This window comes from Chrysochloris asiatica, unplaced genomic scaffold (assembly GCF_000296735.1).
Source record: "Chrysochloris asiatica unplaced genomic scaffold, ChrAsi1.0 scaffold00024, whole genome shotgun sequence".
Taxonomy (NCBI): domain Eukaryota; kingdom Metazoa; phylum Chordata; class Mammalia; order Afrosoricida; family Chrysochloridae; genus Chrysochloris; species Chrysochloris asiatica.
In genome coordinates this window covers 15,080,846-15,092,228 of record NW_006408542.1, presented here as the reverse complement: position 1 = coordinate 15,092,228, position 11,383 = coordinate 15,080,846, and the positions used below count along the sequence as shown (strand labels likewise).

Below are 11,383 nucleotides of genomic sequence, written 5' to 3'. Positions count from 1 at the left end.
GCACACCTTTCTTAATTTTAAAACTATCTTAATAACATTTAAACAGAACAAACTATAAAAATTCCCTGATATATAAAACACTCAACATATGATAATGATGGCTTCCTTTCACCTCCTCCTTTTGTCTATCACTCATCTGTCAGTTTGTCATACTGGGGTGCTTTGATGCTGAAGCTATGCTACCAGTATTTCAATGACCAGAAGGGTCACCTATGGTGGACAAGTTTTTGTGGAGTTTCCAGGCTAAGACAGACTAGGAAAAAACTACTTAAAAACTTGGCACTGAAAACTTATAAGTAGCAGTAGAACACTGTCAGTTATAGTTGCCTGAAGATGAGCCCCTTTGATTGGATGGTAGGTACTCAAAAGATGACTGGGGAGGAGCTGCCTCTTCAAAGTGGAGTCAATTTTAATAATTTTAATAATGTGGATAAAGTAAAACATTCAGAATCTACATTTGCTGATGTGGTATTACCTAGAATGAAATGAAACCGCTGCTCATATCCATTAATAATTAGAATGTGGAACATACAAAGTGTTAATCCAGAAAAATCAGAAGTTGTCAAAAAATGAAATGTAATGCATAAAGATTAATATCCTAGGCATTAGTGAGCTGAAATGGTCTGGTAATGGTCATTTTGAATTAGACAAGCTTGGGGTCTACTGTACCAGAAATGACATATTGAAGAGGAATTCATTGCATTCATTGTCAAGAAGAACATTTCAAGAACTATCCTGAAGTACAACAACACTGTTAGTAGTAGGAAAGTATCTATACATTTACACGAAAGATCAGTTAATATAATTATTATTCAGATTTACTCACCAACTACAAATGCCGAAGACAAGGAAATTGAAGATTTTTACCAACTTTTACAGTCTGAAATTGTGCAGTCAAGATGCACTGATAATTCAGTCTGTATGCTTAACAAATAACCTGAGAAGCTAGACTATATGAAGCACATGGCATCAGGATTAGAGGAAGACACATCAACAGCCTGCAATATACAGGCGACACAACCTTGCTTGTTGAAAGCATAGAGGACTTGAAAGACTTACTGAAAAAGATCCAAGTATGCATTACACCTTGACACAAAGAAAACAAAAATCTTCATGACCAGACAAATAAGCAACATCATGATAAATGGGGAAAAGTTCGAAGCTCCCAGGTGTTCGTTACACTTTATTTTGGTCAACAATCAACACTGGTAGAGACAGCAGTCAAGAAATCAAATGATGTATTGCACTGGGCAAATCTGCTGCAAAAGACTTCTTTAAAGTGTTAAAAATCCAAGATGCCACTTTGATTAAGGTGCCCCTGACTCATCATGATATTTCAATTGTCTCATATGCAAATGGAAGCTGGATAATGAGTTAAGAAAGACTAAAGAAGAATTGATGCATTTAAAATTATGGTGTGAAGTATATTAAATATACCATGAACTGCCAGAAGATCGAACAAATCTGTTTAGGAAGCAGCGCAGTCAGAATGCTCCTTACAAGTGAGGATGGCAAGATTTTGTCTCACATACTTTGGACATGTTATCAGAAGGGACCAGCCCCCATAAAAGGACATCATACTTGGTAAAGGAGAGAGTGATTGAAAAAGAGGAAGACCCTTAACAAGACAAGTTGAAACAATGGCCACTACAATGGGTTCAAACATAGCAACAACTGTGAGGATGGCTCAGCACTGGACAATGTTTCATTCTGTTGTACAAAGGATCACTCTGAGTTGAACTGACTCGATGGCACCTAACAATAACAATGCTTTACTAGCACATACCAATAAAAATTATAAACACAAAGTAATGCGTTCTCAATAAGACTTCCTGGCACTCAACACTTTCTTCTTTCACTATCTTACCCCTCAAAAGAACCAAAGCATCCATTTCAAAGGATATTAAGTATATATTGTAGGAAAACAGTTGGGAGGTTCCTCAAAAAGTTCAGCACAGTACCATATAACCAGCAATCCCAATCCTAGGTATAAGACCTCAAAGCCGGAATATAACCAGAATCCTGGACACATATGTTCATTGCAGCACTATCCACAACAACCAAAATGTGGAAACAACCTAAATGCCCATCATCAGATGAATGAATAAGCAAATAGAATATATGCTAACTCCATTTTCTTTCAACTCCAATCTTCCATGAAGTTTTTGAAACTCTTTGTAGGTATGGTGGTGGTGGTTGGTGGTGGTGTGCCGTGGAGTTGGTTTCGATTCACAGTGACCCTGTACAGGGTTTCCAAGGCTATAAATCTTAATGGGAGCAGAAAGCCTCATCTTTCTCCTGCGGAACGGCTGGTAGTTTCGAACTGCTGACTTTGAGGTTAGCAGCCCAATTCGTAACCACTGCACTACTAAAGCTCCTATTACTCAGCCATAAAGATAAATGAAGTCCTGAAACATGCTATAACAGGAGTGAAATAAGTCAGACAAAGGAAAAATACCATATAGGCCCATTTACATGAAATAGTCCAACAGAAGTCAAAGCTTATTTCTGTTTAGTTGGAAAAGAGGAGACGAGAGGGAGTTACTGTGTAAGGAACACTGAGTTTATGTTAATGGAGGTGGAAAAATTCAGAAAAGGATTGTGATAATGGTTGTACAATATGAAGAATGTAATCAGTGTTACTGAATAATACATGTAAAAATTTGCTGAATTGGTCAATATTTTGCTATGTATATTTTTACAACTTAAAAAATGTTGTAGAAAAAAATGTTTATGAAAGGAAAGGATCTATTAAGTGCAAAAAGCTCTTACAAGTCCAACGTGAATCCATCACGGTAAATAACAGAAATATAAGTGTGTGTGTGTGCACACGCGTGCATGCACACATGCATACTAAGGGAAACAGACAAGGTGTGTGCACAACAGAGTAATGGACTAAGATATGAACTATGCAGTAATTCTGTTTTGCTTACTGATGCTTTCTAAATACTCAATAATGAACACTTCAAAATTTTAAAATACGTTTTTGAAAAAAGAATATATTGTCACTTTCACCCATTATCGGTGGGGCTGTAAAATGGTACAGCTGCTGGATGAAGGAGTTTGGTGGTTCCTCAAAAAGTTAAACCAATGTAACCAATAATCCCACTCCTAGGCATTTACCTGTATACCAGTGTGCACAACAACATTACTCACAATAGTCAAAAGGTGGAAACAATCCACCAACAGATAACTGGATAAACAAAATATGGTTTATACATACAATGGAAATTATTCAGCCATAAAGATAAATGAAGTCCTGATACATGCTTAGATAAGCACTGGACTTGAAAACACTATACTGAGTGAAAGACACAAAAGGTCAATTATTGTATGATTCCATTTATATGAAATACCTAGAATTGACAAATGCATAGAGACACAGTTTATTAGTGGTTACCAGAGGCAAGTGAGAGGGGGGAATTGGGCGCTATTGTTAATGGGCACTTTTGTTAAGGGTGATGAAAACAATTGTAAACAGTTGGGATGATTGCACAACATGGTGAATGTAATTAATGTCACTGAATTGTATAGGTAAAAATGGTTGAAATGGCAAATGTTTTGCAATATAGTGAAACCTGTAGAGATGGGAATCAATGGGAATGCCTTGTTTTTTGGGTCTTGCAAGCTTTCTACCTTTGGCAGTGCAGTCTTACTGTTTTTGTATCACTTGGTTTAGTAGGAAATATTTTGAGTTTTCCTTTTCTAGCAGGTTTTCCACCAATAATGAACGAGAGTAACAATATATTCTTTTGTTAGCCTACTTTTTTTTTTTTTAACTTAAACTTAAATAAAGCATTTTATTCAACTACAGGTAGTCCATGACAAACAATGGAATTCTGTTCTGACAACTCTATCATAAACTGGTTTTGACATAACTTGAATATGTCATTTTTATTTTTTCATTTTCATCATTTTTGTTTTTTATTATCAGTATCTTCATAAATCTGATCTTTGTCTTTGGGGGTCAGAAATGTTATATATAAACTTATAGATGTATTTTAATACACAGATGAAAAATACACAAATCATAACAATTTACTGCATCTCCAACAATGAAGAGGACTTGGAAAACGTTGGCATTTTGTCAGTTGCAGTAATAACTTCACCTGTAGAAGGTTCTGGATCCCTGAACGATTTCTAGGAATAAGGATGGCATTTCCAGTCAGTAAACGAATGAGCTGTCTGTGGCCCTCTTCTTCTGTTTTTTCAATATTTTGTGGTTCACATCTCACTGCTTTCCAAACCTGTTTATTTATTTTAGCAAATCAATCCGTATTTTTTGTTGTTGTTGTTAAGAGGCGTCAAGTCAGTTCCAACCCATAGCAACCCCGCACAGAGTTTTGGAGTAGCGGTTAGCGAGTCCCAACCACTGACCTTGCAGTTCAAACTGACCCCATGGTCAAGTGCTTATTCTACAGCGCTTAGGTCCATGTTTTCAAGTAACTGAAGGTCCAGCTTTAGTGTAGAAAGAACTTCAGCTAAACTTTTCACTGTAAAATATTTTGACAACTTTTCTCCTTTCTCTTCCTTATTCTTTCTTCTTCAGCATTTTTTCCCCTCTTCACAATCCATTAAGTCCTGATCTGCCAGTTCCTCTTCTTACATTGTATTACAACATTGTGTGTAGTACATATTACTAATTATAAAATGTACCAAAACAACAACAACAAATGATCACAAGTGCAGTTCATTGTAACTCGAATACATAGTCAATCAAGGATTACCCGTATCTTAGAGTCACTTCTTTCATGGGGCTGTGTTATGACTTGAATTGTGTCTACCCTAAAAATGTGCTGAAATCCTAGCACTTGTGAATATAATCTCACTTGGAAATAGGGGTTTCTTCTGTTATACTAATGGAATCATATCAGTGTGATATCACTTCTGAGATAAAAGCAAAGCAGACCAAGCATGAAGCAAGTACAAATGTAGGAAAACAGATGCCATGTGAAGCTCACCAAAGAACTGAGAAGTTCAAGGGCTACAGCTAAGATGTCCCTCCAGAACATACAGAGAGAGAGGGTCTTCCCCTAAAGTTGTGCGCTAAAGTCAGATTTCAGAGTCCTGACGTAGTGCTACAGGATAATGCACTGGATAGGAAGGTCAGTTTGAACTGCGATATTGGTGGTTCAAAACCACCAGCTGCTCTCTGGAAACCCTATACCATGTCACTATGAGTCAGAAACAACTCAGTGCCACTTAACAACAACTGCTGCAGGTGTTAACTTTTTAAATTTTGTAAGTATTTATTGTTGAAATTTAGAAAGCATAAATAAGCAAAAAAGAAGAAATTACTGCAGAGTGAAATGTGTATAATATGGCTGTTGCAGGTTTTACTGTATATACATTATCACAGTTTTTTAACCTCCCCCCCAATAGAGAGCATGTTGTATAATTCCAGTTATAACTTAATGGAAGAAATAGTGTCCAATTCTGTAAATGTCAGATGCAGCACATACTTACTCCAAGTTTTAAAGAAAACCAACTAGCTGACCATACTCCTTTATGAAAAGTTATTATAATCCTAGGTACAAGTAAAACAACTGAATAGAAAACATCTTGATTTAGGGTAGGAAGCTCACAAAATAAATTCAACACATATTAAGGCCCTGTCATGAGAAATGGGGACAACAGATGGCACTCTGGCTACAGGTCAGGGTTCTCTGAGCAAAAGTATAAGCCAAAATCCTGTCCCTGCCACCCCAGGGAATCAGACAGGCTCCCACTGACCAAAACAAGTAGGGGGTTGGAGCACAGGAAGACACTACACTACTTCCTTTTCTATAAAACCAATTGCTGGTGAGTTAAGTCCAACTCCTGGCAACTCCATGTGTGTCTGAGTAGAACTACATAGAGTCCATGGCTGATTTTTTTTAAAGTAAATGACCTTGGAAGAGATTGGTTGCTTCTGGATGGACCCATGGTTAACAGCTGAGCATACTAACAATCTGCATCAGAGTCTCCTCCCTTGTTCATGGTGTTCTGTGCCACTGAAATGAGACTGGCTTATAGCGGCCCTGTAGGACAGAGCGGAACGGCATCATGGGGCTTTCTCGACTGTAATCGTGGTGTGGCACTTTAGCATAAGCATTAGACTGCTAGGCACAAGGTCAGTGATTCAAACCCACCAGCCACTCCTCAGAAACCCTCTACAGGGTCTCTAAGAGTGGGAACTGCCTCAGTGGTACTTAGCAACAACAACCACAATCTTGATGAAAGCATGTAGCCAGGCCTTTTCTCCCATGGACTGGCTGCTCAGCATGCACTGCCAACTTTTCAGCCAGCAGTCAAGTGCTTAACCGCTGTGCTACTAGGGCTCCTTCTCTTTTTCCATAAAGCCAAAAAACCCTACTGCTATCCAGTCAATTCTCACTCTATAGGACTGTGTAGAACTGCTGCAAAGGGTTTCCAAGAACTGTAATCTTTACAGGAGTAGACTGCTACATCCTGTTGGCGCTGGTGGGTTTGAACCACTGACCTTGTGGTTGGCAGCCAGCACTTTAACCACTGTGCTGCCAGAGCTCCTTTCCTGTTGCTGCTAAATGCTGTCAAATCGGTTCTGACTCATAGCGACCCTGTATCAGTTTTCTGAGGAGTGGCTGATGGATTTGAACCACCAACCTTGCAGTTAGCAGTCCAGTGCTTATCCCACACCAAGACTCCTTTCCCTGGAGCCCTTTAAATAATAGGGGATTGAAAGGGCTTGGCAGCCAAGTAGCTTGGAAATAAACGTCCTGGTGTGGCACCATAAGATACGCACAGAACTGCTTACTGAAAAGTCAGCAGTTCAAGCCCATCAGCTACTCCTCAGAAACCTCACAGGGTCACTATGAGTTGGAATCAACTTGATGGCACTAAACAACAACAACATTCCAAGAGAACTGTCCTAGGGTGCTGGCCAATACTATCTTCCACTATTGCTGACAAGGCTTCAGGCCAGTGAAGCTGTGTGGGGAGCTGACAAAGTGCCGCTATATTCAGCTATGAATGAACATTAAACCAGAGAAAGGCATGAAGCTTCCAGGATGAACACAGAAAGGCTTAACTTGATAATACAGTTTAGAGAAAAAGGTATATGAAGAAGAAATCACATTGGCTTTTAGGAATTATTTACCATGAACTTAGAAGAGACAGATGGTCATTAAAACAGGCTTTAATGGGTATATTGCATTTTTGACAAGTTCTCATTTGTTTAACAAATCACTAAAAGTGCTTTGTTGTTGATATTTAAATTACTTAGGCTTATGGGCCTCTGGTTTGGTGCTATAGGATCAGCCATGGACTGCAAACCACAAGGTTGGCAGTTCAAACCCACCAGCTGCTCCTTGGAAACCCTATACAGGGTTCACTATGAGTCAGAGCCAACTGGACAGTACTTAACAACAATAACAATGGGATTAATAATTTTGCACTGGAAAATCTTCCTCAATTCATAATTCACTGAAGAGCTCTTCAGAAAGTTAAGCTTTATGAAAACAGTTTCAGAGGTTTTTTCTTATGAAAAGGATCATTTGATTTGGGGGCCAATTACTCATGTGAGTCATAAAAATGACGTTTTCCTGGGTCTGGACATATTCTATTTGTTCTTGTCTTTTTAACTGTAGAGCTTTAATAAAAAATTTTTGTTGGGCAATACAGAAAACAGCTACAGGTTTTAGCTCCTTATGCAGGCTAATGGTCAAACATCTGGACTAGTTCAATCTGAAAAAAATTCTCTTGAAACTCTCTCCTCTCGATTGTTCTTCCATAGATTTAAGTTTATCTAACTAAAGGCTTCATTTCATATGACAGCTCCAAAAGTGAGTCTGTGTAGGGATTCCTTCCCTTAATAGACACTCAGGGAGTGCTGCGACACTGTAAAAGAAACGTTGGGCTGCTAACCACAAGGTCGGCAGTTCAAGACCACCAGTTACTCCATGGGAGAGATATTAGACTTTCTGCTCCCCAACAGATTTACATTTCAGAAACGCTATTCAAGGTTACTATGAGTTGGAACTGACTCAATAGCACTGAGCAACAACCACAATAGATATTGAGGAACCCCAGTGGAGCAGCTGGCTAAGCATTGGGCTGCTAAGCAAAAGGTTGGCAGTTAAAATTCACCAGCCACTTTGTGGGATAAAGGTGAGACAGTTTGTTTCTGTAAAGACTTACAGCCTCAGAAACCCTAGGGAGCAGTTCTACTCTGTTTTATAGGGTCACAATCAACTCCATAGTAGTGGGTCTGGGTTAGTTTTAATATACACTATAAGCGAACCCTGGTGGTGCTATGGGCTAAATGTTTGGCTGCTAACGACAAGGTCAGCAGTTCAAACCCATCAGTCACTCCTCAGGGGGAAAGATGAGGCTATCTGCTCCCATAAAGATTTAGTCTCAGAAACCCTATATGAGTCAGAATAGACTTTCTGGCAATGGGTTTGGTTTTAATTATTATTAAGTGCTGTCAAGGTGGTTTCAACTCATAGTAATCCTGTATAGGGTTTTCACAGAGTGGATGGTGGGTTTGAACAGACAGTCTTGTGGTGAGCAGTCCAGTGCTTATCCCACAGCACCACATATGCTACAAACTCTCCCCTTATTGTGAACAGGTTCTACTTTTCCTATAAAAAGAAACTAAACAAGGTCCTAGGCATTAATTAGGACCTTGAAACAAAAATACAAATTAAAGATGTATTTATAATAATGCTAATAATTTAGCTTCTGAACAGTATGCTTTCATAAATATTCCATAGTGCACACTCGTATTTTAAGCAGATTTTTGGGGGAGACAGAAGGTAACTCACAGTATTATTTTAATTTGAACAGGGTGAAAGTCACAATAATACAATTAACATACTGCATCAAAGAAATAAAAGAAGTAAAGTTGTGATGGAATCTTATCCAGCATTCCTTGACACAGCAAATGAGAGGGCTAAACTATTTTCACAGTTTGGGTTGGCTTCATAGCTGCTGAATTGCATTTGAAGTTTAACAGCATGAAGGGTATGTTTATTGATTTGTGGTTAAGAAGGAAAATGTAAAACAAAGTCAACGTCATTACTTCACTGTCTATAGGGAAGCAGTATCAGTTACAACGACACTCACTGTGTTGTGTCCTTTTGTTCTTCTTCCGTATGTATATTCCAAAGCTAAGGTTGGCTTTGGTGGCTCATCCCTGTATGACATAGAGAGATGGCATTACCACCACCGTGACATTAGTTTCTTATGCTATCACCTTATCAGATCAATTTTTGCCTCCTCTTAAACATACAAATAGTAAAGAAGTTCACTTATATAACAAGAAGGTAAAAAGAATAAAAATGATAGATATTAGCACCTTCAAAACACTTCTAATGAACACCCATGTCATCAGATCCTTAGGGGCAGATACAGCCCTGGTGTGATGCTATAGGATAAGCACTGGACAGTTAACCTCAACATCGGCAGTTCAAACCCACCAGGCACTACTTGGAAATCCTATACAGGGTCACTATCAGTCAGAACTCAACAGCACTGAACAACAGCAGAGGTGAATGGAGTCCTGGTGTGGCACTGTAGGATAAGCACTGTACTGCTAACCACAATGTCAGTGGTTCAAACCCACCATCTGCTCCTCGGAAACCCAATACAGGGTCACTGAGTTGGAACCTACTGGATGGCTTTTAACAACACAGAGGTGAATAAGGGCACATGTGTGATGAGAAAAAGGCAGGTGGGGCAAGCAGAGAAGAGGTTGACAGTCATGGTAGGTATGGGCTATTCAGGCCCTTCTCACTGACATCAGGTTCTGCCCATGGGATGTCGGGAGCTGGGAAGTTAATGACTCTCAATTTAAAGGTGACATTAATGGAAGACTTGAATAGAGTTCTCTATCTTAAATTATGGCTCACATGGTTATCATTTAGCTAGTGAGAATTACAAACACATAAATTACATCAAGTACTGAAAATCAAGTCATGAGCTGGCACATATGAAAATGATCTGATGAACTATTTACACTAGAGTTTATATTACTAGGGAAACAGTTTGTAGCATAATTTTTTTTTTAATTAGGACAAAAATATTTTTTTAATTTTAATTTATAAATTTGTTTCTTATATATTGTGAATATCAATCCTGCTTTATATATATATATCTATACAAAGATATACATTATATATAGTGTATGTATATATGTATGTATATGTATATACATAAAGCAGGGTTTTATATATATAAATGTATATCTATGTGTGTGTGTATATATATATACACACACACACACACACACACAAGGGGCTGGTGGGTTTGATCTACTGACCTTGTGATCAGCAGTACAATGCTTATCCTATGTAGAACTGTATAAATTATTCCTTGTAAACTGTATAAATTAAGCATTTATTTCATAAATGAACATTTTCTTTCTTTCAGGATATAACAACCAAATATATATAATAATAACTCAAAAATATTGCTGCTATGGTTCTAATTCTTACATGCAAGGGTTTACTTAAAACAAAACATGTTTAAACATGTCTCTGTAATCAGTGAATGAATGCAGACAAGTCCTCTCAACAACACGCTTTTCTCAGGGTTGTTAGTACCTTCAAAAAAAGGTCCAATCAAAACAGTGGATCAGTTAAATTCCAGGCAGAGAGGTCACTTCAGAAGGTTATGCAGACTGTTTTAAATTTTCAAAGGTGTAATTTTGGTAGATTTTCTCAAAGGCCAAATGATCATGAAGGCGTATAAAGAAGTTTTAAGAAACTGGAAAGCTGCGCTGAGGAATTTCTTTCCCCAATCATGACAGTGCACCTGCTCATTTTTTAAGGGTAGCAAGGTCTGTCCTACGAGAATTGCAATGGGAAACCTTCCCCCATCAACCCTACCCTGATCTTTCCCCTTCAGTCTTCATTTTGTTCCCCAAACTCAAAGGACATTTAAAAAGAACACCCTCGAAGATATATGTAAACTGCTGTTCTACCATGGTGTAAATTGAAAAGTGCAGAATTTTTTGGGACAATATTAACGAGATGGAAACACTATCTTCAGAAGCATATAGACATAGATGGTAAGTATGTTGGGAAATAATAGCTTCACACTTCGATATTTTTGTTTATTAACGGTTTCTAAGCACTGAACTGCAAACCACAAGGTCCGTGGTTCGAGCCCACTAGCAGCTCTGCAGGAAAAAGATGAGGCTTCCTGCACCTGAGAAGATTTAAAGCCTAGGAAAACCTATGAAGGGTTGTTATGACTTGAAACTGACTCGATGGTAGTTAACAACAATGATATTGTAGCAATACTTTTTTAACTTATTCTCACATATAATTTATATGTTGTTGTTGTTAGGTGCCGTCGAGTAGGTTCCGACCCATAGCAACCCTGTATAGGGTTTCCGAGGAGCAGCTGGTGAGCTTGA

The 11,383-nt window shown here is 38.3% G+C and overlaps 1 protein-coding gene across 1 annotated transcript in view; it reads right to left on the bottom strand.

Moving 5' to 3' along the window:
* Positions 1-11,383, bottom strand: part of DYNC2LI1 (dynein, cytoplasmic 2, light intermediate chain 1) — a 60,346-nt gene that overhangs the window by 34,295 nt on the left and 14,668 nt on the right. The window contains exon 4 of the mRNA XM_006839464.1: positions 9,088-9,157. Within this exon, the coding sequence (XP_006839527.1) occupies positions 9,088-9,157 (70 nt within the window). The remainder of the gene's footprint in view (positions 1-9,087; positions 9,158-11,383) is intronic.